Source organism: Ammospiza caudacuta, chromosome 15, assembly GCF_027887145.1.
Source record: "Ammospiza caudacuta isolate bAmmCau1 chromosome 15, bAmmCau1.pri, whole genome shotgun sequence".
Lineage (NCBI taxonomy): Eukaryota > Metazoa > Chordata > Aves > Passeriformes > Passerellidae > Ammospiza > Ammospiza caudacuta.
Window position 1 is genome coordinate 12,480,341 of NC_080607.1, and position 27,966 is coordinate 12,508,306.

The 27,966-nt window shown below is 52.7% G+C and overlaps 2 protein-coding genes across 5 annotated transcripts; both read right to left on the reverse strand.

The window, feature by feature from the left end:
- Positions 1–1,557: 1,557 nt before the first annotated feature.
- Positions 1,558–7,465, reverse strand: MYLK2 (myosin light chain kinase 2). Its single transcript, XM_058814766.1, has 11 exons — positions 5,860–7,465; positions 5,434–5,735; positions 4,500–4,605; positions 4,193–4,286; positions 3,975–4,084; positions 3,653–3,794; positions 3,429–3,499; positions 3,075–3,203; positions 2,628–2,780; positions 2,128–2,260; positions 1,558–1,781 (listed from the first exon to the last, which is right to left on the reverse strand). The coding sequence occupies exons 1-11, from the start codon at positions 7,449–7,451 to the stop codon at positions 1,701–1,703; spliced, it is 2,913 nt and encodes a 970-aa protein (XP_058670749.1). The 5' UTR covers positions 7,452–7,465; the 3' UTR covers positions 1,558–1,700.
- Positions 7,466–13,446: 5,981 nt separating this feature from the next.
- TPX2 (TPX2 microtubule nucleation factor) lies at positions 13,447–27,888 on the reverse strand. Of its 4 annotated transcripts, none has more exons than XM_058814664.1 (18): positions 27,146–27,888; positions 22,300–22,452; positions 21,929–22,054; positions 21,627–21,735; positions 20,949–21,080; positions 20,411–20,461; positions 20,155–20,277; positions 19,599–19,732; positions 19,133–19,290; positions 18,548–18,719; positions 18,293–18,431; positions 17,714–17,930; positions 17,399–17,497; positions 16,549–16,725; positions 16,282–16,428; positions 15,632–15,743; positions 14,790–14,956; positions 13,447–14,342 (listed from the first exon to the last, which is right to left on the reverse strand). In XM_058814664.1, exons 2-18 carry the CDS (start codon positions 22,400–22,402, stop codon positions 14,232–14,234), a joined length of 2,277 nt encoding a protein of 758 aa, XP_058670647.1. In that variant the 5' UTR covers positions 22,403–22,452; positions 27,146–27,888; the 3' UTR covers positions 13,447–14,231. The 4 variants fall into 4 exon arrangements, with proteins under 4 accessions (XP_058670647.1, XP_058670646.1, XP_058670648.1 ...); XM_058814663.1 differs by having other exon boundaries at positions 14,790–14,977; XM_058814665.1 differs by lacking the exon at positions 20,411–20,461 and having other exon boundaries at positions 14,790–14,977.
- Positions 27,889–27,966: the final 78 nt, after the last annotated feature.

A 27,966-nucleotide genomic window follows, 5' to 3' on the forward strand; every position in this document is an offset into this window, starting at 1 on the left:
TGCATCCACCCATCCATGCAGTCACTCTCCCTTCCCCCATACCCCCGGGCTGCTCAGAGCTGTTGGGTGTGTAGAAACCCTTGGCACTGTGCCTGCACAGCCCTGCCCAGGCCGTACCAGGTGGTCCCTGTGCACGGCACAGCCCGGACCCATTCCCTCTACCACGGAGATGAGATTCTGCTTCCCATCCTCATCTCAGCTATCCTGCCACTGTCAGGCCCCACCAGTGGGAGCAGAGCCTCCCCAGCCCCCAGATGCAGCTGTGGGCTCTGGGCAGACCTGTACATTTATTTACAAGAAGGCGAGCGCTGTGGAGAGCTCCGTAATGGGGCAGGGTCCCACCAGCCGTGGCTCCTGCCCGCTGGGGACAAGCCTGAAGCCCCTTCCCCTGCTGCAGCCATGTGGGGTGAGCAGCAATGATTCCCCGTGTCTCTCCCCAGTGTTTTTCCAGCAGGCACAAAGGGCAGAGGCAGCTCCAGAGCAAACACACAGCCTTGGCTTGGGGGTCTTAGCCACGGCAAAAGCCAAAGCTGGGGGACCCTATCCCCTCCTGCAGTGGGCAAGGCTGGATGCTGCAAATCCCGGGGGATGCCCATCCTCTGGACGCTGCAAATCCCAGGGGATGCCCATCCTCTGGATGCTGCAAATCCCGGGGGATGCCCATCCTCTGGACGCTGCAAATCCCAGGGGATGCCCATCCTCTGGATGCTGCAAATCCCGGACGCTGCCCATCCTCTGGACGCTGCAAATCCCGGGGGATGCCCATCCTCTGGCAGCACGAGGAGGCCAGGAGTGGTGCAGGCAAAGGGGACGGGGCTCGGGACAAGGTTCGGGAGCTGGAGCAGCGCCTCTCTCCCCTCTCCCGGTCCCGGCGGTCCCGCGGAGCCCCCGCACGGGCGGGGAGCTGGCGGCCGAGCAGTTCCGCTGTGTTGGTGGTCGGGTGAGCGGTGCCGGCCGGAGCGGGAGCGCGGCCCAGCTGCTCTGCATTAGCCCGCCTCGCTCATCGCGATCTGCCGCGGACGGGTGAAGCAGAGGTTGTGTTTTTCCCCCGCTGGCAGAACCGAAGGGCAGGGAGGGCAGCAGGAACACAAAGCCTCCTTCTTTCCTCGTTGGCTCCCAGCTGGGGACGCCGCTGGAAGCGTGCTTGCTGCTTCCTCCCTTCCTGTGCGAGCAGCAGCTCGGGGCCAGCTCCGCTCCCACATGCCCAGCTGGCCGGGAGGAGGTGCCTGAGCCCCGGCTCCGCTGCCAAAGCACCGGGGTGAGGCTCCGCGGTGCCCTCCAGCATCATCGCCGAGCCACAGAGCTGGGGAGGGAGGTCGGGCAGCGCAGGGGCCAGCGGCAGCGAGGGCAGGCGGGGCTGCGGCATTTACAGGCAGAGTCCAAAGCAGCAAGCGCCAGGCGGCCGAGGCAGCGGGATCACACCGGAATGGCCTTGCTCCTCCTCCGAGGGCACGAGAAGGAAGCGTGAGCAGAGCAGAGATGCTGCAGGTCGGGCATCACGCAGCCAGGCCAGGGCCAGAGCTGAAATGAGAAACCTTCAGTCCGGAGCAGCCTCACAGTCTGAGACTGAGCAGTGATGTGGTCCTGAGAGCAGTGGGACCAGCTCCACAGAGCTGCTCCAGACTGGTGGGGGTCCCTCTCAGAGCGGGGGTCCCTCTCAAGTGGTTCCTTTCTGGCCTCGGCTCCCCTGGGAGCCCAGCTCAGATGCCCAGCGCTGTCAGGGACCCTGAGCTGGTGATCTTCCTGAAGCGGTTGGCAGCGCATACCCCGATGAAATTTTTCTGTGAAAGGGAAGAGCAAAGGTTCTCATCCTCTGGCAAGGGCTCTGGCACCAAAGATTGAGCCAGACCCAGCTCTGGGGCCTGACACTACTCCTGCCCCTCAAAGCTGCTTTTGGGATCAGCTCAGGAATAACCACCACAAAGGAACCTGTGCTTGATGGGGATGTTACCTCAGGGGCATCCACACTCAGGGGTCCCCAGCCCCGTGTCCCAGCTGCCAGCAGTACAGTGAGACAAAGCTATTCTCTGTGCTCCAGATGCCACCCACCAGGACAGGCAGAGCCTGGCAGCCCCTCCCAGCCCCCTCAGAAGCCTCTGACCCCCGTGCCCTTGCTGGACCCCGCACCTTCCAGCGCCTCCTCATGACATATTTCTTGAGCAGCACCTGGGACTTGAGGCGCCGGTTGGAGCGTTTGGCCTTTTCTGCCAGGTTATTGAGCCAGGGGTGCTGCAGGCACTGGTCAGCATTCATCCGGGCACTGGGAGAGAGATGAGACTGCTTCAACTCTGCTCAAGCCCCTCAGCCCCAACCACCCCCTCTCCAGCCCCTCCAGAGCCCCCAAATCCCATAACCCTGCAGGGGAGAACCAGATGGGAGAATGTTCCCAGGGACTGGTGGGGCTGGGCAGGACTCTGAGGGGTCCAGCACATCCTGCCTGGGACAGGTGTCCCTGCAGGGATACAGGGCTCTTTGGGAACAATCAGAGTGGGGCAGAGCCCCATGGGGTTAATTCAGTGCTGAACCCAGGAGATGCTGCTGGCCCTGGTGAAGAGGCAGCGTGTGGTACCTGGGCAAGATCTGGGGATGCCCATCCCAGGACCCCACAGTCACTGCCAGCCTCACACCTCTTATCCTTGATGATGAGGTTGGAGACGAAGTCCTTGGCCTCATTGGAGACACTCTCAAAGGTCTCCTCATCAAAGTACCAGTTGGCAGCCAGCACGTTGTTGAGTGTCTCGGTGTCATCGTCACCCAAGAAGGGGGAGAGGCCGCTGAGCCTGGGGGTGAGGGAGGTGAGGAGTCAGCTGCTCTCAGGCTTCAGCACCTCCCAGACCCCCTGGAGCAGAGCCAGCCTGGCCAGGGATGTTCCAGGCATGTGCTGCCACCGTCCTCCCTGCAGCCAGGTTGAGCCTCTTCCTGCCCCCCAGCCCACACAGGCATCTCCCCATCCAGGACCCCCACCTGCCACCAAGCAGCCAGGTGTCTGGGGACAGCCCTGCACCCAGGGGGGCTGTGCCCCAGCACCAGAGCTCCCCAGATGGCACTGGCAGCCCCTGCCAGCCCTGACATACAGCATGTAGGTGATGACGCCCATGCTCCACATGTCCGTGGTGTAGGAGACCTGCTCGTAGTTGACCACCTCAGGGGACAGGAATTCAGGGGTGCCAAAGTTCACTTTCAGCTTCTCATTGGGATTGTACCTGCAGCCGAGAAGGGGTGCAAGTCAGCACAAGGGGGACAGGCTGCTCCCCCAAACCCCTGCCCCTCTCTCAGCAGATGCTGCCCTCCCCAGCTAGTCATGGAGTGCCATGGCCAAAGTAATGGCCTGGAGCAAGTCCTGGGGCTCCTGGTACCCAAAGGCACACAGAGATGAAGGGTGGAAGGAGAAGAGGGAGGAGGGACAGAGCTGAGGAAGAAAACCTCACCTTCGAGCCAGCCCAAAGTCGATGATCTTCACCATGTGCCCAGTGGCAGCCACGCAGAGGATGTTCTCAGGCTGTGGGGACAGGGTGACCATTGCCCCACCACCAGACAGGACATCCCCACTGCACAGATCCACACCAGAGCAGTGCTGACCCACAGGCACCCCTCCCACAGCCAGCCAGTGTCCTGCTGTCCCCCTTGGCCCTGCCACTGTCACCCCCAGCACCTTGAGGTCGAGGTGGAGGACGCCCATGTGGTGCATGAAGCGGATGCCCTCGCAGATCTGCCGCACGAACACCATGCAGTCCACCTCGGTCAGGTGGTAATCGTCGTCGATGATCCGCTCAAAGAGCTCGCCACCCTCCACGCTGCATGGGGATGGACCCTGGGGTCACTTTGGGGGACTCCCTGCCCCAATCCATCCTCCTGCAGAGCTCCTCGCCCTCCTGAGGGCTCTGGCCCAGCTCCACCACGGGGTGCTGAGCAGAGCCAGAGTGGGATGTGGCATTTTGGGGTTGGACAGCCCCAGGGTAGGCACAGGCACTCACTATTCCATGAAGAGGATGATCTCCCGGGGGGTTTCGATGGCGTCGTAGAGCTGGATGAGGTTGTGGTGGTTCAGCTGGTTCATGACATCGATCTCCTGCAGCACCATCTCCTGCAGAAGGAGCCCCAGTGTGGGGTGTCAGCCTGGGACGGGCTTTGTCCCCGCACCAGGGACACACAGAATGTAACACTGCCACCACCTGCCCGGCATCGTTCAGACCTTGTCCTTTGCTCCCTGCTTCCGGATCACTTTGGCTGCCAGCTTGAGCCCCGTCTCCTTCTCTGTGCACGTGTGAACCTCACCAAACTTGCCCCTGTGAAGAGAAGAAGGAAGGGAGAGAGGGAGAAGTGCCCCCACCATCAGCCCCCAGGCTGCTGGGGACCCTCACACCGCCCTGTGGTGCTGCTCTGACTGCCCGAGGCACCCACCCATTGTGACCAGAGGAGTCCCACCGACACAAGGCCACTGCCCAAGGCTGGAGGGACAGTGGGACAGCGCCAGGAGAAGCACTGGGGCCCCTCCTTACCCGCCAAGGATCTCCTTGGAGCTGAGGCTGAACTGGGAGCTGACACTGGCGGAGCGCAGAGTGACGATGCGGTGGGCGAAGGGCGCTGGCGGCGGGGGGACATCGTCTGCCAAAGCCAAAGGAGGAGCTGAGCAGGGAATCTGCTGTGCAGGGACCCCACTCTGGGTACCCCAGTTAGGAGTGAAGACAGGCACCCAGCCAAGCCTGTGGGTGCAGGATGTGGCCACGTACTGAGTGCTGGGCTGTGAGCCAGAGGCTCCTGGCTGGGGATGCACTGGATGATGCAGCAACCCCTGAAGGGTTTGTCATTATTGCCCACAGCATTGCCCACATGCATGGCACCAACCCTGCTCCATGGCACCCTGTTCCATGGCACCCACCTTAATCCATGACAGCCACCCTGACCAACCTCCATGTCACATTTACCCTTTCCAGGCCATGTCACTGTCTGTCACCCTCTCCAGACCAATCCCCCTCCACGCCACCACCCTCTGCTCACCCTCCCAGGACAGACCCCACTCACAGGGCACCCCCTGCACACATTCCTGAGCTTCCTTTTCCCAGGGGGGAGCAGGACCCAGCCTCACAGGGATCCCCACAGGCACCCACTGCCCCAAGCCCTGCCATCCCCACAAGGACAGTGGTGCAGGATATGAGGACATGCTGTCCCCTGCCACCAGCCAGACAGTGACTGTCACTCTCCAGGCTCCTCTTCCTCACAGTGTGGCCAGAGCAGGCCAGGAGGGGACGCGACGTATTTAGCCCTGTTTACAGTGAAAGGGGAGCTCGGAGGCCACCAGGCAGGTGACAAGCCAAGGACAGGAGCTGGCAGCACGGAGGGCAGTGTGGGCAGCAGGCAGGGCAGGGGTTCCCAGGCTATCACTCCACAGAGTGTCCAGGGGATAAGGAAAAGGCAGGCACCTCATGACCTTACCCAGTATCTCAAAAGGGTCTTCCTTCCCAAAATCGGGGGTGAGGTAGGGGCTGGGGGGTGGCTTTGCCTCTGTCAAAGATGGTTCCACCCCAGGTCCAGGCTGCTCCACCACCCCAGCAGGATCTGGGGGCTGCCCTGGGGCACTGGGCAATGTCCTCTCCTGAGGGGTGCCGGGGGGCTCCAGGGGCTGCAGGTCCCCCTGGGCTGGTGGGCCATGGCCAGGCTCTGTCAGACTCTCTTTTGGCTCCACCATCGTGGTCTCCTCTTCTATTGTCTCCATCTCTGCCCAGGGCTGCTCCTCCCTGGAAGCAGGAGTGGGAGGTGAGCAGAGCCCAGGCAGCAGCTCCTGAGCCCAGCACCCAGAGGGCACCCAGGGCTCCCTGGAGCAGCGAGGGGGATCCCCCCATCCCAGCAGGGTGTGGGTACCTGTGGCAGGCAGCTGGGCAGCTCAGGCTCTGCAGCAGAGCCGGGCGTGGGGGCTCGGGGATTGTTGGGGGCTGTCCCTGTGTCCCCTTGGACACTTCCTCCCCTTCACCCTGAGCCCTCACCACGGCCACGGCCGCTGCCTCCGTGGGCTCTGCAGCCCCATCCCCAGCCTCTGCTCCAGGTGTGGGAGGCTCCACCTCTGCAGCTTTCTTCCCTCCATCCTGAGCCTTTGTGGTAGCCGGGACCTTCTCCTTTTTAGAAGCTTTCCCTTCATCCCCAGCCTTCGATGCAACTGTGGATTTTTCCACCTTTGCAGTTTTCTTCCCTCCATCCTGCACCTTCACAGCTGCTGGGGACTTCTCCTTTGCAGGCTCTTTTTTGCCTTCACTTTGAGCCATTTTTTCAGCTGGTGTTTTCTCTGCTTTTGCTGCTGCCTTCTCTCCATCCTGAGCTTTAGCAGCATCTGGGACTTTCTCCTTTGCAGTAATTATGGCTTTCTCCTTCACTGGAGCTGGGGCTTTCTCCTTCACTGGAGCTGGGGCTTTCTTCACTGAAGCTGGGGCTTGTTCCTTCACTGAATTTGGGGCTTGCTCCTTCACTGAATTTGGGGCTTTCTCTTTCACTGAATTTGGGGCTTTTTCCTTCCCCGGAGCTGGAGGCTTCTCCTTTGTGGGCTCCTCTTTGCTTCCATCTGGGGCCTTTTTAACTGCTGGGGCTTTTTCTGCTTTTACCATTTTATTCTTCCCATCCTGAGCCTTTGCAGCATTTGGGGCCTTCTCCTTTGCAGCAGCTGTGGTTTTCTCTTTTGCAAGCTTGGTATCAGCCGGGGCTTGCTCTGCCTTTGCATCTTGCTTCCCTTCATCCATAGTTTTAGCAGGGGCTGGGACCTCCTGTTTTGCAACCCCTGTGATTTTCTCCTTTGCAGGCTCTCCTTTTCCTCCATCCTGAACCTGAGCTGCAGCCAAAGCTGTTTCCTCCACAGGTTTTGCCTTCCCTTCTTCAGAGTTTGCTGCAGCCAGAGCCTTCTCCTCAGTGGACTCTGCTTTTCCAGCACTCTCAGCCCCTGACCCACCAGGTGCTTCCTCCTTATTGGGCTTGTCCTTTCCTCCATCCCGTGCCTCAGTTTCAGCCAGGTCCTTCCCCTCCATGGGCTCATCCTTCCCTCCATTCTCAGCCTTTGCAGCAGTTGAAGCCTTTCCTCCTTTGACCTCCCCTGCAGCAGCTGGAGCTTTCTTCTTCCCAGGCTTCTCTTTCTCATCTTTCCCTGCATCCTGGGCCTCAGTGGCAGCTGGCACCTTCTCCCCGGTGGATGCTGCCTGTCCTCCATCACACAGCACAGGCGAATCCTCCTCTCCTGGAGCTGCTCCCCATCCATCCCGGAGCTCTGGAGCAGCCAGAGGTGCCTCCTGCTCCGGCTCTGCCGTCCCTCCTCCAGCCTTCTCCTGCCCAGGCCCACCCGTGCCCGTGTCCTGTGTCCCGGTGGCGGCTGGCGCTGTCCCCGCCTGGGGCTGGGGAGCTGCGGGGGCTGCGCTGCCCTCGGGTTCGGGGGGTGCTGCCCCTGCAGGCCCGCCGCTGTCTCCACCCTGCTCCATGGGACACTCCAGGCAGGATCAGGCTGCCCTGCGGTGCTCCCGGCTCGGCTCCTGCGGGACAGAAAGCGGCAGCTGAGGGCTCGCCGGACCCGACACCCTGCAGACGGGTCGGCAGGACCCGGGCAGAGCGCTGCTGCTGCAGGGATGAGCGGCTGCCATACAGCGGGAACTGTGTCCCCGCCGCCCCGCCGGCGGCTCCCGGGCCGGTGGCACCGAGCCAGGGACCCCACGTGGCCAGCAGAGCCGGTCCCATTGTGCCCCGATATCTGCCCGCGGTGACTGATCGATGGCCTGACCCGGCACCTGTCACCGGGTGCCCGCGGCCTCCGCCGTGCGAGCAGCCAGCGCGGCGCGGCCAGGGGGACAATTTAAGGCCACATCCCACCGTGGCACGGCAGGAGGCAGCGGCTCCGGCCCCAGGCTGGCAGTGGGGATCAGGAGAGGTGAGCATTCCCGGCACTGCCCCACCATTGCTCCCCCTGAAGCACACAGGAGCTCCAGCCATGCAGGCAAACCCATCTGCTCACCCGCACCCAGCAGCCGCCAGCGCTGCTCGTCCCCCGGCCCAGGGGTACCCAGCTCCACCAACAGTCCTTGTTGGTGCCTGTACCTGCACTGGCCTCCAGCCCAGCCCCTGATCCCCAGATCCCCTGCCCTCCTGTGCCCGGTCATGTCTCCTCACCCTGTCCCAAGCACCTCCCTGTGCAGCCGTGCAGAGCCCGGCACAGCCCAGCCCCAGAACAAACCCAGCAGGGACCACCCCAGTGACGGGGAAGCTGCTGCTGCTCTGCTGGAACAGGAGCTCTGGCAGAGCAGTCCCTGGTGAGCGCTCCCACATCCCACAGCTCAGCACACGGAGCCCGTGGGGATGGAGGCGTTCTTCCCATGGCTGGGGGCTCTGCTGTCTGCAGGACACCCCATCACCCCACCCCAGATCAGACCCCCCCGGCCCCGTTACCTGGGTCCCGGTGCCCGGGCGGTCAGCGGGGCAGCATCCGCACTGTGGCAGCGCCGGGGGGAGCGGCCTCTTCTATGCCGGCTGTAACGGAGCCGGATTAGCGGGGCAGAGGAGGATCCCTTACAGCGGCAGGAGCCGGCCCACTGCGCCTTTCCCAGCACCTGTTCCTGCTGGAGCCCGTTCAAAGGACACGCCACTCTCGCCTGTCCCCCGTGGGCCGGGGACACGCAGACACGGGGCAGGAGACAGGGATGGACTCGCCTCCTGCTCCAGCACAGCACCACAGGGAGGGCTGGCACTGGGCACAGTGACACCCCAAAACCATCCCATGGGGTGGCCTGGGTGAGCTGGACAGGGTAGAGGCGGCTAAGGCCCTCCAAGGTGCCCATAGGTGACACAAGGTGGCCACTGGCCAGCCCGTGGGGATGGCGGCGAGGAGCAGCTCGTGATGGTGCTGGTGAGCTGTGGCCAGCTCTGCCCACTGGCACTGGCCCTCTGGGCTCTGTAGGGATGATGTGGCACCTCTGGGCACTGCCACTGGGCCTTGATGAAGGTGGCAGCAGCTGGGAGCTGGGCCAGCAGCTGCAGCTTTCCCCAGGAACCATTTGAAAGACTTATTTTCTGCAAAATCAAGTGTTTCGAGAATCAGGGAAAGAAACAGAGGAGCTCGAGGCTCCAGCAGGGTTGGGCTGTGTGTATGGGTGCTGCACAGGCATTGCCAGCTCTTTCTGGGGTGCTGCACCCCAGGACACACCTCAGGCACTGTGTAGGGCTGAATCCTGGCCTTTGTGGGAGGAGTGTGACTCTCCCCAGGCCCAGGCTGGCCAGGTGCCCCTGGGGAGGCTGAGGTTACCCTGGGCTCCTCCAGCCTCAGCCTCTGCCAGCTGCCAGCCTGGTCCTGCCTCCCAGCTCCCCACCCCACACAGAGCTCAGGTTCTGCCAGACACCAAACCTGGCTGCTTAAACCTTGCTTTGCTCTCTCCTTAGTTTAAACCTTACCTGTGGCAGGGCTGGAGGCTACAGCAGCAAAAGAAGTGGGGAGGCTGCCCTGGCCAGTGCCATTCATGATGGAGCTGAATCAACGCCACCAAAAAGCAGCAGCAGCCCCACAAGAGCAGTGCTCAAATTGCCTGCAGCACCTCTCAGGAGGATGAACGCTGCTCAGGCAGTGCTGCTGCTCCACATGGGCAAATCCCAGCTCCCAGTGAGCCACCAGCCCCTGTGTGCCACAGCCTGGGGTTCCCATGTGGCATTGAAACTGAGAAAAGCCAGGATGGGACACCTCCTGTCCTTGAGGTGCTGCTGTCCCACCTGTCCCTGTGCTGGCCTGAGGCACCCACCATCAACAGCTCAATGCAAGAGCAACACTTGCTCAGTGGGACACAGGGGGGACTCCTGGACAGATGAGGAGCTGTCCCACTCCAGCCTTCACAGCTGGGATTTGTGGCTTCAGCAAAGCCAGCTCCTTTCCTGAAACCCAAGGCAGGAGTTGGCATGTGATGAGCACCAGCAGGGATAATGCAGGAGCAGGCACACAGCTCCAGCTCACTGATGTGTTCATGCAGTTGGGTACAAGAAGAGGTTGGAGCACCACCAGCAGCCACAGTTCTTGGTGACAATGACACACACACTGCCCAGCCCTGGCACAGCCACCACCCCTGTGATGAGTGGGAGTCCCCACCTTGGCCTCTGTAGGGCCACAGTCAGCAATACTGGCCAGATGCTGTGCCTGGCCAGCGGGGCCTCTGCCCACCGACTGTCATCGCCAACACACAGTTTGGAATTGCCTCTCTTCTCCTCCGGCTGGGCTGCCAGGCACCTGGAGGCCACCGGTGTCACTTCAGGCACACACTGCCACCACTCCGCCAGCCTTTGGCTCTGCACCCTCCTGGCAAGGTGGAAGAAGCACATCCATGCCCAGGCATGAGCCGGAGCCATGCCCCACAGCCCCCTTGGAGCTCTTGGTGTGGTGGACACTGGGATAAAATTCTCCAAGGAGAGCAGGAGCAAGCAGTTGGACACCAGCCAGCCTTTCTGGGATGCCTGCAATCTTCCACACTCCCTGGGAGCAAGGCTGGTCTGGGCACAAATCTCTGGCACAAGGTGAGGAAGCAAAGCCCTGGGTGCAGCTACTGGGGAGCCATGGCTTCCAGAGGCAATGGCGGACCATGGTTTGGCATTATCACAGATAAAATTCATCTGTGGGCAGAGAGAAATAAGCTGAAATCAGACCTTTGGGAAGAAGGAATTGTAGAATTGAAAGACAGTATCTGTTCCACCCCAGGATTTCAGATGCCTTGGCCCAAACCCACATGCCCAGGGAGCAGCACAGTGCCCTGGGGCTCTGCAAACCAGCCACCACCCAGGCTTCTCAGCCTGGGCTTGGGGTTTTTTTTCTCCCTTCCCATTCAGGAACTTAAGCCAGAGCCTACATTGGCTGCAGCTGGGAAACAGCCTGTCCTGGGACTGTCTGGCAGCGCCTCAAGCACGCCGTTCCCAGGCGACGCCGTTGTCACAACTGGGGCAGCACACTTTAACCTTTACGTTTACCCTGGGAAGGGAGGCCCAGCGGGGCCAAAGCCGGCCCATTCCCGGGAAACCCGACACCCCTGCTAAATCGAGCGGCAGGGAAGGCTGAACAACATCCCCACCTGAATCTCAGCCATGCTGCTGAAACACAAACCAGGCGGGCTGTCTGGCTTCACTGCTTCCATCAGAACCGGGGCTTCCACCATCGTGTCATGACAGGTGTCAGCAAGGTGATAGGGAAAGACAAGGAAAAACCCCAACATCATCAACAGAGCATCCAGAGTGATGTGGCCACCAGCAGCAGCGCCAGGACCTGCCCAGATCCAAGAGTTCTTGCCAGGTTCAGGCCAGGTCACACAAGCAACTGCAAAGGTTTCCCAGTGGAGACAGAAAGGAGAAGCAAAGCTGTGATCTGAGAGCATCATCAAACCCTTTGATAAGAATTTATTCACCAGATAATTTGATCTTGCAATCAACATGAAAGTCCAGGAAAATATTGGCTGCCTTTAAGTTCCAGCCCTAGTCTATGTTCAGCAAATTATTTTGATAACAAATTGAGTACAGCCCAACTAGAATAGCAGAGGAAGATTTTGTGCCCAGATCTCCTCTCTCCTCCAAATCCTTGCTCTCAAGGCATGCACATAAGGGTGATGACCTTTGAGTACTGGAATACAAAAATGTGTTTGCAAAATCCACACAGAGAACATAGATTTTACATCAGTTTCTCAACCTACCCTGACTCTAAAGGGAGGTGTTGCAACAGCACTTAAGTTAAATCCCAGGCTGTTGCTCCCATCCTGTAAATTTGTTCTCCCCAGCAGAAAAAATCACCTGCCATCCTTTTCCTGCTGAAGCATTGGCCAAATCCCATCCTCTCCAACATCCAGCTCCTTCACGACATGATTTTTATACTTTGTACACTCGAGCAGTTTTCCCACCATGTCACCACTTCTTTCCTACTTAAGAGAACAGGTCCCACACCCCAGCCCGTGAGAACCTGGTGGGTGACTCCAAGCTCATACAAACACCCCAGAGCCTTGGAGGCACAGCTGCCTGAGGCTCCTGCCCCTGTTTGCAGTGCATGGGGAATACAAGACCCCATGGCTGGGGGAAGATGTAATGTCTTTTATTAGACCCAAATGGTACCATTGGGGAAAAAATCCTGCCAAGCTGAGGCACACAACCCCTTCCTTCCTCAAGGCAGAAGAGGCCATATAGGGCCATCAGGGAAATCCAGCTGCTTCATCCTTCAGGGCTCAGGGGCTGCTCCCTGCTTGCCTTTACATTCTTCAGCAGCTCATCATCATTCCAGCTTCCCCCTGACTTATCATAAATATTTGCTGCTTCTGCTGCCCACAAGCTGCCTTACCCAGAGCTGGCACTCAAGGAAAAAACATCTGAGGTTCTGTGATGTCCCCAGCCAGTAAGCAGATCACAGGGAACAGCCCCACCACAACAGAAATGGGGTTAAGGCAGACAGGGCAGATCCACATGGATTTTCATTTTCAAGAAGAGGATGCTAACATGTCCCTTGTGCTCCAGCCACTCCTGCAAATTGTCACAGTAGTAGTGACAGCAGTTTTTCTGGCTGTCCTGTAACTCTCAGCTCAGTGACACAAGGCTATCAGTAAAGTCAGAAAAATGTGGCTGAAGGCAGACTGGGAGATTAGATCAAACCTTTGGGCCAACCTCTGCCACAGCTACACAAAGATCCTCAAGAGAAGGGAAGGAAAAGCTGAAACTTGAGCAAAATGGAGCCACGTCTGAACTTACCATTTCCAAGAACCCACACTGCCATAGAGTCATTCACCCTTTAGTACTTCCCCAAGGCTCTCATTCTCCAGCTCCTCAGTTCTAACTACATAAAACTTTTAATTTTTTTTTTTGAAGAATCCTTGTATTTCAGTGTGGGTGACTTTTCCTCTTTTAATCCCAGCACTGAAGTTTGAGGCTGGTGCTCTTGAAAACACTCCCATAGACCCCAGCTGTTCTGCAATGACATCTCTTGAGCATCACACTTTTTAGGAGAATTCCTGCAGAAACATCATCCCTCAGGTCCAATAAATGTTCATCTTAGAATTTAGGTCTCTAAGGACTTTCTTCCACTGTTAACTCTTTCAATCTAGAAGTAAAATAGCAATTGCTTGATGCACTTTGGCAAGAATGAGACAGCATTTCTAAGCACCCCCTTAGGTGGAATTTAACACCTAGTTTGAACTCTTTTTCACCCAAAACCTGAACAAAAAGCTACACACTCTAGGAATACTTCTTTAACAGTAGCCCAGTTCAGAAGAAATGAAAGCAAATGTTTTCCATAACCACCAAATAACCAAGTTTGTCCAGTTAGGATAAATTAATTCTAAATTTCCATTTCCTCCCCTCTGCTAAGCAGCACAACAGTAGCAAGCAGCCTTGCTCATGGTATTTCAGCAAAATATAGAAGTAAGAAATCAGAGCACAACACTAAGTAAGAAATAATTATTAAAACTTTAATCTAGATGTGTCCACTCTTCACAATGCCAGCAGTTTTGTCCTCCAGCACAACTGAGCACTTGGGCTGTTTAGTTCTGCTCGCTGCCCAAACTAGCCAGAGATGTTGATGGCTCTGTAGCCAAGAGACCTGTTCTGGCAGAAGCTGGGGCAGCAGCTCACAGCAAGCCACTTGCCAGATAAATAGCTCCCCAAACAGGACTTCAGCTATAAAACAGCAAGATGGTTTAATAACTAATATACACAAAGGACTACCTTTAAGCGTGGGCAAGATTTATATTTGTGGTCATCTAAACATCAACAAGGAAGGTCAGACCCACACTACACTGGCTTGAAGGAACCTCTCTTAACACAATTCAAGCTAAATGCAGACTAAAATGCTAAAAAACAAGACACTTGAAAATAACACTTAGTGTAAAAACAAGGCAGTTGTGCCAGATGCACACAACTGTGTAGCCAGTCTTTATCAAAAACTCTTCTGCAGGAAAGGGCTTCAGCCCACTAGCCAGAGACAGCAAGTAGATTTGGAATTTTTATTTAGTTAGGTATAAAATATCTGTATGCAATATCAAAACTTGGTTTAGTCTCTAGAGAAGATAGGGTCTGTATACACAGCAAGGCCAGGAGGCACTGCTGAAATGCCACAGGCCCAGGTGGAGTTTAACTACTCAGTACAACAATGAAACCAAGCATAGGAGTTCAGACTGAGCAGTCATGGAAAAACAATTGCTCCCTCTCTCCCTGCCAAGGGAGTGGAGAGGGATGGGATCTCCCAGCAGTTGTCACGTGGATGTGGATGCTCATCAGATTCGGAATCTGTCTGAGAAGTTGGGAGACTTTGGCACAGTCAGTGGTTGATGACTGGACTTCACTTCCAGGCTGCGGTATTTGCGTATTGGGTTTGCCTTGTGAACCTGTGGAAAAATAAATATAAGCAAGGGCAAAACAAAGCAAATGGTTGCAGTTATGATGAAGCTGAAATTTGCAGGTGAGCTGTGGATGAGGTGAAGGCAGGCATCTGCCTGAGACCACCACACCACCCTGGGCACTGGAGTGAGGTAGTGGGAAAATGGACAGCACATGTTGGGGTTGTGGGTTTTACTAAGATCATTCTGCTTTGATAGCTACAAATGTGGAGCTCCAAAATTCAGCCATCTCAGCACAGCTGCCTTCTTTGCTTACATGGTTTTATAGGTTTGTTTTTTTAAAATCAGTTGAGAAGTTAGTGAGTCATCAATTTGCAAAAGGGAACCTTGAAAAGGCAGTTTTAGTGCAGCTCAACTGTGACATTAGCTCCTTAAGGATATTCTCACATTCCTTTGGGTTACTTTATAGCCCTTGCTCACAAACAGCTCACTTACCATTTCTTGTCTTAGCTTAGCAACTTCTTCCTTTTCAAGCTCCTCTTGTTCCTGCCTGATCTGCTCCTCATAACTCTCCTTTAAGGCTTCTACTTCTGCCAATCGCTTTTCAAATTCTTGCCGTTCTCTTGCTCTTCTTTCTGTTGCCAGCTCAAAGCTTTCAGGAACTACAGAACCAGAAAGGTTCTCTAAGTTTAGAAATAGAGGAGATAACATTGGTTCAAAGAGAGTCAGGTAAAGCAGAGCAGCACTAATGTCAATGGAAGCCTCCCTTTGGAGAGCTTCCCTTTGGCAAGGGTGGTTAGGAGATACCTCCATGCTTCAGGAAAAGACAAAACTTTACTCCCAGACGTGAGCAGTGTTAATGCAGACGTCACCCTGTCATGGGTGTTCTCATGGGAGGGAGCAAGCACACAATTGTTAGTACAAACAAGCTTTTGGCTGGTTTTATGCTCTACAAATCTCAGCCTACCCAAGCAGTAAATGCCTTCATCTCACTAGAAACGGGAGGGAAAGAGTGACAGCGCTGCAGAAATGCCAGCTGTCTCTGCAGGGAGCTCCTCACATTCTCAGTACCCTTATCCTGAGCTGGCACACATCAATCATCTGCCAATTGCAGCAGAGCTTCTAAATACAGCTGCCATGCTGGAGCAGGACAGGGGGGTGGAGAGGAAATCCCCCTGCTCCCAGGGGACACAAGCTGTTAGGCAATTAGTTGATTAAATGCAAGGCACTATTGGCTGTGCTGATGAAGAAGAGGCAACAGCCAGAAAAAACATCACTTAATTGCCTCAGTTCTGAGCTATCAGCCAAACCAGTGTAACAAGTACTTGCAACTCTACCTGGTAGCATCCTATGTTCCTTTTTGGGCACAAAAGGCTCCTGGTACACCACTGTGTTGGGACCAGCTTTAAAACACGCTGCCTCTTTCTGCCTTTTCAAGTCTTCTTCAAGCTGCAAGAGAAGAGAGCACATCAAGTGCCAGGCAGAAAGAGACCATCTCCCCCTGACCCAGACTCCAGCACTCCCTACACTGGAAAAGCCATGCTGATTCAGTCAAATAACTTCCATAGAAAATTATATTAAAGCCAAAAATTGGTGTCACTTGTTGCCTGACAGTTGCTTTGCCAAAAAACAGCCTGAAGAAAGTTTCAGGTGTCCACTGCAGGCTTCACATGAGAAAAGCAGTATATTGTTTATGTGACAATAAATTCCTGGAGATAGTCAGCAAAAAGATTCAGCTGACAGAGCAGGTGCTTAGAAAATGCCCCACAGCTGTTCATACAATTGTGGTAAATCCCATAATTTACCACTAAGTGAGAAAAATAAAAACAAACCATTGACCAATCCTTAACCCAATAGCACAAGTCTCATGCCAAGTACAGAAAAATTCCAACTTAGCTCCTGATTCGAGTAGGACAGTTTCTCTAGTCAAGCACAACTCCACCAGCTGATTAAAGTCTGGTCATTCCCATTACCCTTTTCATCCTACCTGCTGTTTCCAGCTCTGGAGCTTGGCAGCTCCCCGTTCATCCACCTGCAGATGGAATGGCTCAGGCTGAGTTGCAGGTTTGACCTTCTTTTCTGGCAGTTTAACTTCATCAAAGTAAGGCAGAGGCTGCGCTTTGAATTTTGGCACCTGAAATAAACAACTCAAAATATTTCTTGTCCTTTCCTCGGAGGTTTAATAGACAACACCAAATCCTATCACACTCTTTTTACTGAAGAAGTGGAATCCAAGGTAGCTTTTAATTCTTACCTCTTCCTTCTGAAGTTCTTCTATTTTTTTCTCTTTTTGTATTTGTCGCTCTCTGTCCCGGGCATCGAAAGAGAAGGGGCAAACTTCCACGTGCCTCTGCTCTGGCATTTTGGGTTTGAAGGGCACTCCATAATGTGGCATAGGATTAGCTTTGATCACAGCCACCTCCTCTTTTTCCTAAAGGGATATTAGCATTAGGGTCTGATTTTTTACTTTTGTATGGGCTGCAACTCCTGCCAAGCAAAGCCACAGAGAGCTTTGAATGAGCTCCTTTGATAAGGAACACAGCAGGGTCACACAAACAGTGGACACTGCAAAAATTAGGAATCCAAGAAATACCAATTTACTGGCATCCTGAACCACAGGCCCAATTCTCCCTTTTATGAAACCACTCTCAATTCTAGTACTCATTCAAATTAGACTGTAATTATTTAATATCCTCTTGACAAGAAGGAAAGGAAGAAGAATGTGAAGCTTTCAGAATCCTGCTCCCCACCTCAGGGAGAAAAAAAGTCATGTGTAATATCTGCCTTCAGTGACAGAATTGGGAAGGATGAGAAATCTAAGCAGTTCACCTTCCTCATTTATAGCAGCAACACCTCAGAAACCCTCATCAGTGCCCCAGCATTTAAATTATTTCATTTTTAATGAGAATTCAGTTTCCGTAAAATGAGTAGCAATAACCAGATTGTGTCAAGTGAATGGCACAGGCAAAGGTAACCACTAGAAGAACTGCTTACAGGAGGGAAGGAAGGGGCTTCCAGCCCCAAAGCATCCCACCCACATCCAGAGGCACAGCAGGCACTGCAGTGAGAGCTGGGCTTGGCTCCAGCCTTGTCACAACTGTTACCTTTTTCTCCTCTCTGCCAGACACACGGGTCCTGCTTCTCAAGGTAAAGGCTGGAGACTTAGCCACTGTAAGAGGAAGTTCCTTCTTCTCTGGAACACCCTGTTCAGAAAAGCCAGTAAGGAGTTACCCAAGGCCAAGTGCCAAGAAAATGCCTCAGAGAAACAACCTGACAGCACAGGATGTACCTACTGCAGTTCTTACCTAATGACAGACACTGTTTACTGAGATCATTAAACACATAATGCAACATAGCGACAAACATTCGGAAGCTCATTGCCACCAATTCCCAAGCCTGGGTATTATTAAACTTCTTACCACAACATCCTCCAGGATTTTTGTGGGACATGGCCTGGAATGGAATTCGAAGCGCTCTTCCTCCTGCTGCTTCTTGCTCTCACGCTCCTGAATCCTTTTTTCTATTTCCAGCTGAAAGCCAATAGGTTGGGTGAGCTTCTTTACAGGGGGTTTCTTGGGCAGGAGTGGCATACCCTCAAGGATTTTGTGATTGACTTCTCGTGCTTTGAATTTGTACCTATGCAGGAACAATGGAGACAGTCACCAGTTACACATTGTATGTTAGTGTGCAGCTATAGTTAGCAATTCTTCCTTTGCCTTCAAAACAGCAAGATTAATAAGGAAAATCTTATGGATTATTTTCCTAGAAATCCAAACCTTTGCCTACAGACAGGTTTTGAAATGCATGCAGGTTGCATTGCTATATTGGGTTTGCTTTACTCATAAGCTGTACTCAACCCAAGATCAGCTCTCCTAAGAGCACGTTCTTCAAAATGAATTGTTTATATTTCACTCCCCTACAATCAGAGCTAAAGAATTATGAACAACCTAAAGGAATCTCAATCATCCCCTGGAGGATAAGGGTAAACCCCTACTTACTGCTGAATTTTCTCTATTTCCTCTTCTTCCAGCTCTGCAGCAGTTTTGCAGGTGACAGGTCTCGAGCGCTGCTTCGTCCGCAGCACTGGTGTTTTGGGGTGTGTGGGCCCAGCCTTCATTGGCTTTTTTGAAACTGAGCCTACAAATTCAAGTCACAGAGACCAGCAGTTAATGGCAAGGCCTGCAACAATCACAGGCCATTTGCTCAGAGTAGTCAAAGCATCTCTTGCTGTGGACACAGCCAGGACAACTCACCTTCCTCAGATTTCCTGCTCCTCAAATGGTAACGAGAGGGTGTGCGTTTTTGGAACGCTTCTACCTGCTCAGCAAAGGACACATATTCTGTTGTGGCTTCTTCATGTTTTCTTTTGTTTCCCTGGGACAGATTGAAAGGTCTGGGGACAGTGTGCCCCTTTGGCATTCGCATCTGGAGACAGAAAACCACAGTCAGTATGGCCAGGAGGTTTTGATGACATTTCCTTTCCCCACTGAGGCACAGTATCTGTCCCTTCCTCTCACTGCAATGAAGATAACACCTCACATTAAGCACAGGTGTGAAGAGTCTGAAAATGCACAAGTTATATTGGGAAACTCTACTGATCAGATTAAAGCACAAAGTGGAATGACTGGAAGATCTGACATTAAAGGGCTCCTTTTTCCACAAGGCTTCTTTGGAGTCTTGTGGCACAACAGAGACACAGGAAGTCTGCAGTCACATTTGCACAACACCTGCCTCCTGTGGTAACCTCTCTGTGGGTATCAGCCCAAGCATTGCACAAGGAGCAGGGAGGTGATGGCAAGAACCAGTGAGCTGAGTGCTGGCAACACTGTGGCTCTCACCGGAGAAGGGGGATGCTTCCTCAGGACTGCTGCAAAATCCAGCTCCTTGTACTCATTCCCAGGCTGGCTTTCTGCATTCTGTTTAATTCTAGTCTCCGTGCAGAAGTGAAAATTAATTGGCTTTGTTACTTGACCAACAGGTTTCTTCACAGGTTGTCCTAGAGAAAAAGAACATGTAAGGACTGGAAGACTTTTGCTGTGGGGTACAATTTATGGAAATAAAAAAAGCATTTGATTTCTAACAACTAGGTAAATTTTTAGAGAACTCATCTTTAACATTTCAAAATATGGCATAACCCAAACCCACCTGTTTCCAGGCAGTTTAGGGCCTGATGTACATTAAATGGCTCCTAACATTTATTGCAAAGTCTGAAGTGCTTGTTTTCAAAGATACTTGCACAGCTCTGTGCACCACTCTCCAGCTGAGCCCAATGCAGCTCCATTCAGCAATTCAGGCAGAGCCCACCTGCTCCAGCAATAGCTGCTTTCAGAGACTCCTCATTCCTCTTCCGCAGCTCCACAACCTCCTGCTGCAACTGCTGCATCTTTTCCAGCTCCTGCTCTTCTGTACTCTTTGTCTTGCTAGAAGGTTTGGTCCTCCTGCATAAGCACATTAAAAACTAAGATATGCCTTTCTGCTTCCCTGGTTATTAGCATGATGTTTGTGCAAGGAACATGTTTATGTCCAGCCTCATTGCAGGAGCATCACCACTTATAAAAAGAGATCTGCTTGGGTTTTGTTTGTTCAAGAAATCTCACAGCTAGCTGCTATTCTGCACATCCCTTTGCTGTGTGCATTCTTGACCTATTAGGAAGAACAACTTTTTCCTCAAAAGAAAAGCAAAAGCTTTCCTGTGCAGAGATTCAGCTGTGAAGCACATTTAATCCTAATACTGTTGCCTTGACCCAGTGTTTACTAAATGTGATACCATCACATGTTAAGTTGAAGCTGAAAACACACAGCCAGGACTGTCACCTAAATCAACTGTGATTAGCACACAAGTCACAAGAAAGCCACGTACTTCAACATTGTTGGCGTGGAGGGCATGGTCTGTTTGCTTTTCCCTCTCCCTGGAGAGAGCTCAGAATCCTGCAGGGGCTCCTTCTTTGTGGACATTTCTGTCACCTTCTCTCTGCTACCAGAACTAAAAGAAAAAGTTGTTAGGGCAAACACCTTGAATTAACTGTGTTCTAAATAAGTTACTACCTGCAGCTGTCACCACCATGCATAACTTCCCAACACCTGGTGAGGTCTAAGGTATGCCAGGCTGGCCTTACCTCACCCCAGGCCCAGGTATTGACCATCCAGCTTTCTCTGGTACTCTAAGGCTGTAGAAGGGAAGATGAATTACTGAGTTTTTGGACCGTTTCTGGAGAAGGGAGTTACACTGTAGATCATTGAAATACAGCAGTGTTTCAAAGATCACACTTCAATTTCCTTTACCTTAAGCTTATCACCATATGGTACTTTAGTGCTTAAGTTAATTTGAGAAATATTTTGGCTGTGACTCTTTCATAGCTAATGACTGCCTGATGACTTCTGGATGGATAAGTTCAAACAAATTTAAAGCTGACAGACACTGAGTAAGAAGGTGAAGAAGCCCATGCTTATTTAATTCATATCTCCACCTCCAAACAGAGCAATTCCTTCAGCATTTACAGCCATTTCTTGTTCATGAAACCAGTATCAGCAATCGTTGCAGCCACTACCCCCTAACCTTCCTGTAAGAACTGTCCCACACAGGTGGAAACCCTTTCCAAAGGAACAGCTGTAGCCCTTTTCCCAGCCCTAAAGAGAAGGACTTGGATGACATACAGCCTCATTTTCTTCATGGGTGGAACATCTTCCTTATTTTCCAGGGCATTATCAATTTTCTCTGCTTTGATTCTGCCTGGCTGCTTGCGCTGCTGGGTCTTCCCCTGCTTTGGAGCCAGTCTCCTGCCTGGTCTAGGGTAGAACAGAAAGCAGAGGTCAGTTTTCCCAGAAATCTGAGGACACACCTGACCTGGATAACACATTTATGTCAGTGAATCCCCTAACTCCACCACACAAATTGGGTTTGACATAACAATCCAGACGCAGCATGATTTATTAAAGTTTAACAATCCATAAACTAAATATTCCTTGCTATATATGAGCATGCAGAGCTCCTTGCATTCATATCAAGAATGAGCTCTGCCCAAGTCAGGCAGATATAAACAAAGAAACTTTATAAGCCACCTCAGTTTCAGATATCCTCACATTCCAGAAGCTCCTGGTGCTGCCGAGTCTCATTTGACAAGTATGTGAGATACTGCATTACATTTCCACCCTGGAGACTGCCCCTCCAGCTTAGCCAGCAGATCAGATGTCCCAATGCACCATCTCCATGTTGGAGAACTCCAGCCCCACAGGATTCCCCAAGAACAGCTTAGAACTGCAGATCCTGAGAGCAAGGACCTGCTTAGTTACACCATCATCAATCATTGTACAAACTGAACACAAAGATTTCACCTCTGAGGGGCCTCTGCAGGGGCAGCAGCTCTCCAGGTTGCCAGGGACCCGATGATATTCTGAGGGATTGCATTGCCCTGGGCACATTCTGCTTCACCATCGTTTTCACCTGAGAAAGGGGCAAGAGTCAGCTCATCTATACACACATATACAGAACAACAACAAGTAAAATCACCGGAGACCTTGCAGATAAGAGTTTATGAAGATGGCCCCACAAAAGCCAGACAGAGACCTTCCCATTTTGTCAGTGAAAAGCAGGTAAAATTTATTTATTCCCTCCCTGCCACACCATGCCAGCTTACTCTTTGCTACTTTTTGTGAAGGGACAGAAGACAGAACGACATCAGGCTTTGACAAAGTAGGGCTGCAGTGTGAGACCTTTGCCACATTTTCTGCAGGAGGGACATTCTCCAGATTGGCTTTTTCATCTGTAAGGAGAGAAAGACTTTCACTATACACAGTGTTAGGAATTGTTAACAATACCCCAGAATATCATTATGAGGTAAACAAAGGCGAGTTACAAATGCCAAATTTTAAATACAAAAAAACAGAACAAAAGAAACCCCATACATTTAACATCATGATTAATTGGCACAGAAGCCAGGCCCAAAACAAGGATCACACCAAGGTGTCACCCAACAAGGAACACCTCAAGGAGCTAGAAGCAACTTACCAAACCAGGAATCTGCATTGTGCACATCGTCCTCATTCAGAGTTGCAAAATCGATGCAGATGTTTGGGACATCAAAAGAATAACGGGATTCTGGCTTAGACATCTTCACAGTCACACTGTCCCCAAGAGTCCTCTGTCTGCACTGCTACAGCCCTTTAGATAACAACAGGGAATCAGTGGCATCATCCTCTGCAGAATTTCTAGGGACAGGCATTGGGACAGCCTTTGGGACATCCTCCCTTCTTGCACTTCACACCTTTGGGCAGAACTCCTCATGAGCACTGCAGAGCTTTATCCTACTGCTGATCTGCAAAGCTAAGGATATCTCATCACTGTTGACATTTGCAGGTTCAAAACTATCAGAAAGATCAAGTTTTGACTGGATTTTTTCTGTACCTGTGGGTGCCAGAATTGTATTTTTTAAGAAGTATAAAGCTTTTCCAGAGAGTGTTTGATTTCCACTTCCTTCCCTCACCACACACTAAGAAGAGTTCTTTCTCTAACAAGATTTACAAACCTGATGAGATACACTGCAATGCACAGCCTCTCCCTCTAAAGGGCTACAAAAAAGAACTAATGACACAAAGGTGTTCTTCTGTATAATAAATTGATTTTCAAAGCAGGAAGAGGGCTCTGTAGAACACTGTAACTGGGCAAACAGTCAGAAGGAGGGCAGTGTCAGGCCCTCTTGCATTCCTTAGCACTAGCCCAAGGCTGGCCAGGCTATAAACAAACTGAGCACTGTGACCCATGTCAAACAGTCCCTGCAGTTAATTAACGAAGCACTGACAGCAAGAGGAGTCCCTGTGTCAACAGGTGATATTAAACTCAACGGAACAGGAATAAAGCCAGTGACAAAGTTATAAACCCTGAAATTATACAAAACCTTCTTGCAAAGGTGCTTTTGTGATGCCTTGAACAGCTGTGAGGCAAAGCCCACGAGGATGTTATAAAACACTCCCCAAGGAAATCACCTGAACTTTGCTTTTATGAATCCAAGCAATTCCAAAGCAGCATATTCCTAACCCACAGAGCCTCAGCCTTTAACCACCTGTCTAGGCAGACCACACATGGTTCAAAACCCAGATGTTCCTCAATAAATAAGAAAATGGTCAAGAGTAAAGCAGAGCAGTGTTTAGGGGGTACCATGCTGGTCACAAACACTGGCTCCCGAGGATGGGTGCACTGAGAAGCCTCCAGCTCCCCAGAGCAGAGCTGTGATAGTTAAAGGCAAGAATGCCATTAGAGAAGCACCAGCTACATGGCTGGGAAGATGTCATGGTAGGGCCCAAAGAAGGCAAACAGAAGAATTAGAGCCAAAACCAACTGTAACTGAGCTCGAGACACGGCTGGAATCAAATGCTTTCCTACTGCCCTTAATCAAGATAGAATTTCTGTCAACACTTTAGACTTTTTTAAAAATCAAATGCGTCATCTGCATTCTCCCCTCACCCTCTCCAGTCAGAGTCAGAGCTCTGGGCATCATGTTTCACTGCTACATTGCTGCAGTTCACAGCTTTTTACTGAGTAGAACCCATATTCCACAGTGTCACCACCCTCATCATCGACCTCATTGCTGACCCCTTCTCTCTCCCCTCTATCCCAGACAGAAGAGAATAATCAGGAAAAGGATTGTACCACTGCCCCAGTTTCATACTCTGTTTCTTGAAAGAGACAACGGGGAGATAAAAGTTATTGTGACTGAGCTCCAGAAAGTCCATTTCAGTCAGATGAACTCATGGCATCTGCTTCTCAAATCCCTCCATATCCTCCAAGTGCTGCCTGGACCAGGACTGCTGGTGAAGCAGCAGCTCCCTGAGAGGCATCCTGCTCCTCCACCCACCGACTCAGGCTGGGACAGGGATCAGCCAGGAGTGCCCTGGTGATTTATCACTCCTGTGCCCACCACGAGGCATCTGCAAACCCACCAGGCTCTGCCAAGCACAGCCCACTCCCTGCAGGCATTTTAAAACAGCCCATCGTGATTCTGACAGCACAGCCACATTTATCTCAATCCAAAATTCTTTCTCTCCACCGCAGCATTCACCCACCGGAAGGGAGGCGTGGAGATTTCCCCTCATTAATAGGGACGCTCCCTAATTAGCAGGCAGTGTGTGCATTTCCCAGGCGTGACTACAGGCTGTAATCCTACACAGCTCGGCGTGGATTTAAGGCCTGACCCTGCTCTGCCCCACATCCATCACCTCCCGTGTCGACACGGGTGTGTGCAGCCAGCCAGGGGAACCCTCACCCCCGTTCTGCAGGATCAGCTTTCAGCAGGTCTGCAGAGCTGCCCAGGCAGCAAAGGAGGATCTGATTATCTCTCCTGCAAAAAGACTCCCAATTCTTAACTTAATTAAAACCTTCATTTGCTTTCTAGGTGTGCTGTCTCACTGTGCCTCCAGAGCAGCACAGATGTATACATGGGGAGGAACAGGCAGTGGGTTCCTCTGGACATCAGGTTTCTTTTGAGTAACTGCACTTTGGCACGTTCCAGAAGAGTGCCTTGGCATGGTTTAGATTAGTTAGCTTTGAAAAAGGATTACACTAAGTTGGAACAAGCATTCCTATCCCAGAATAAGACTGATCCAACAGCAAGTGCAATAGGTATTTTGGAATAACTTCACACCTCTCTCTAATCCAAATTAGCTTTAAAATACTGACACAATTCCATCACAGATGTGTTCAGTGTCTTTGTCTCAATGTAGTTGTGAGTTTTGTGCCAACAGCACAATTTGCCTGGACAAAGAATCCTCCCAGCCATTTAGGCCATGGTGTTGGAGATAGGATACAGCATTCCAAGATGAGAAATCAAGGACAGAGGGAGAGAGAATGGAGGAGAGTGAGAGAGGCACAAGAACAGGATAGGGACACAGAAAGGTTGTGACAGGACAAGTGTGGGAGTGGCTTCAAACTAAAAGAGGAGAGATTTAGACTGGATATTAGGTAGGTAGAAAGTCTTCCCTGTAAGGGTGGTAAGGCTCTGGCAAGGATTGTCCAGAGAAGCTGTGGCTGCCCCATCCCTGGAAGTGCTGAAGGCCAGGTTGGACAGGACAGCTCCAGTGGAAGGTGTCTCTGCCCAGAATGGTGATTGGGGCTTGGAACAAGATGAGCTTTAAGGTCCCTTCCAACCCAAACCAGCCTGGATCCTGAGGAAGGCAGAGATATCTGCCCTTTCTTGCCACCTTGCAGTGTAGATAAGGTCCTGCTGAACTGGAGATGATGCCTTATCACAACACACCACCAGAGCCTCACAAGTTACAAATGTTACTTATGGCAAATCCTACCAGGATCAGGAAGCCCAATTAACAACAACAGACACACAAGAGGCTATCCTAGGTTACACCAGCAGATAAACACAAAGCCAGCTGATCCACATGCCTCAGAACCCAAGACAGGCAACCAGGAATAAGCAAGAGAAGCTTCCCCAAGGCTGAGGCAGCTGCATGGGAACGTGCTCCAGCAATTCCAGGGCCTTCTGCTGGGTGGGCTTCAACACCAGCTGCTGCTTAACCACAGGATGCTACACTAACCAGGCAGCTTTAATTCAGCCTGGCAGCTTCTTCATTGTCCTACAACACAGAGTTTTCTGTTCTTTTTATTGGGATAGTAATCCAAAGGGCCTGGATGCTTTACAGGAGTTAAAATGTAAGTTAGAACATCTTTGAAGTTACAGTCCTGTCACAACAGCCTGGTGAGAACCATCCCACCACAAAGCCAACACCTGAACTCCCTCTGCATGACACTGACAGCCTCAGACAGTCACCCTTCATCCTCGCATTTCCCTGAGCAGGGTTAAGTGAACACTTCCAACACGCTCTGGACCTACAGCTTCTCCCTCCTCTCTCAAAGCTCAACTGGGCTTTTCTGCAGCACAGAATCAACAACGGATTCACCATCCCCCAAAACGCTGCTGTTGCATCATTTCGTGCTCAAACTGGGATACAAAGCCTTTAACAAGCCCAAGGTGAGAGCTGAGCCCGCAGAAAGCTCCGCAGACCACCCGGACCGGCAGCCAGGGCAGGGGTAAAGCTCCGGCACAGCCTTTGCTCAGCTAACGGCCCAGACCCGCCCCCACTCCCAAAAATAAACAGCCCTGACATCTCGTGCTCCCTAAAAAAGATCCCACAAGTTTCAGGAGACATGAAGATGGGACATTCTAAGAATAGATGTTCAAGGAAAACATAATTATTTTTAGCTAGCACAGCCTCAACTAATTGTTACATTAAGTTGAAGGTCCTCTAGTTTAAAAAAAACCCGCATAAAAATAGAGCCCTTATTACTTTCTCTGTTACTTGGGCCGGGTTTTGCCTGGTTCGCTTCCCCCCTTTTCATGGGAAGCAGGATTTGGGCTGAGAAGAAGTTAGAGAACATTCTGTCGTGAAATACACTGTTCCATCAGATTTCGTGATTGCTTAAAGACTTAGAGCTTTATTTCACTGCCGAGGCCCCCACCCCACCGTAAGGCACACGCCTGGCCCGCCAGTACCGGGAACCCCCCCAACCCCACCAGCGCGGCTCCTCCCGTTACCGGCCGCGGGCTCCGGGCTCGGCTTCCCCGGGGAATGAGGGGCTCACAATCAGCCCCCGGGGCTCCGTTACGAGCCCGCCCGCCAGGCGCCATAATAGCGGCTCCGGCCGCGGGTTGAGCAACCGGAGCCGCCTTCCGCCTCCGTTTCTCAGCCGAGCCCTCGGCCCTGTTACCAATACCTGGGCTCGGAGTAGGCCCGGGGAACGGCCGCGTCGCCACGGCCGGAGTGGAGCGAACGACCAGATAAAGGGAAGGGCTGTGGGTCGGGGAAAGAGGGGCGAGGCCGGGCTATCCAGCCGGTGGCCCCGCACTTACCTCAGCAGCGCCGCCGCCACTTCGCGCGGCGCCTCTGCCGCCGCCGTTAACGGATTTCAAACAGGGCTCGGCAGTCCGAACCCACCAATCAGCGCCTGGCACACGCCCTTTGAGGCGCGCTAATTGGCTGAACCGCTTGAGGACCCGGATAACCAGACCCCGAGTGACGTAGTTGCGTTCTCCCCGCAAAGCCTGACGGGAAATGTAGTACGTGCTTGCGCAGAGCCACAAAGACTGGGAGATAGCCGAACCACAACTCCCATAAAGCACTGCGAGACAGACTAGACCAATCAGAAAAGGCGATTCTTTGAATAGGCGGCCTATCAGCGGGTGGTGGGCGGGTCTCCGGAGCCCGTGTCAGCCGGTGCGGTCGTGGGGCCGGTCAGGAGCCTACCGGAGCTGGGCTCTGGTACTGCGCCTCTGTCAGTGTTCGCTGCCCGGCTTCCACCCGCTGCTCCTCAGCAGATCAGCACTTCTGACTGCTGGGCCCGGGGAAGGCGGCTTTCACCGCCTGGTAAGACCGTCTTGGTTTCTCAATGCTTTGAGGAGAAAGTGCCCTTTGTGCAGGGTGTTATCGACCCCAAGTACTGCATAATCTTCCCCGCGGCCTTGCACAGGGATGGGCAGCCAACTGTTAACGGCGGGGCAGGACCCGGCTGCCACAGTTGCTTTCACTGCTCCGGCACTACCCGCATAAACCTCCCCTCACAACCCCGCCACGGGCTCCCTGCGCACTGTTGAGACACAAAACACCCCGCGTTAGTCCGGGACTGCTGTGAGGGGTTTGCGGCCGTATCAGCGGCAGGACCGTGCCCACAGGG

Coding starts and splice junctions, on each gene's coding strand:
- MYLK2 (XM_058814766.1), bottom strand. CDS start 7,451: ATGGAGCAGGGTGGAGACAGCGGCGGGCCTGCAGGGGCAGCACCCCCC. Junction 3,795..3,974: donor ATCATCCTCTTCATGGAATA/GTGAGTGCCTGT, acceptor ATCCCCATGCAG/CGTGGAGGGTGGCGAGCTCT. Junction 2,261..2,627: donor CTCATCATCAAGGATAAGAG/GTGTGAGGCTGG, acceptor TCTCTCTCCCAG/TGCCCGGATGAATGCTGACC.
- TPX2 (XM_058814663.1), bottom strand. CDS start 22,402: ATGTCTAAGCCAGAATCCCGTTATTCTTTTGATGTCCCAAACATCTGC. Junction 21,081..21,626: donor CCTGCAGAGGCCCCTCAGAG/GTGAAATCTTTG, acceptor GTTCTACCCTAG/ACCAGGCAGGAGACTGGCTC. Junction 16,726..17,398: donor CTGGCAGAGAGGAGAAAAAG/GTAACAGTTGTG, acceptor ATATCCCTTTAG/GAAAAAGAGGAGGTGGCTGT.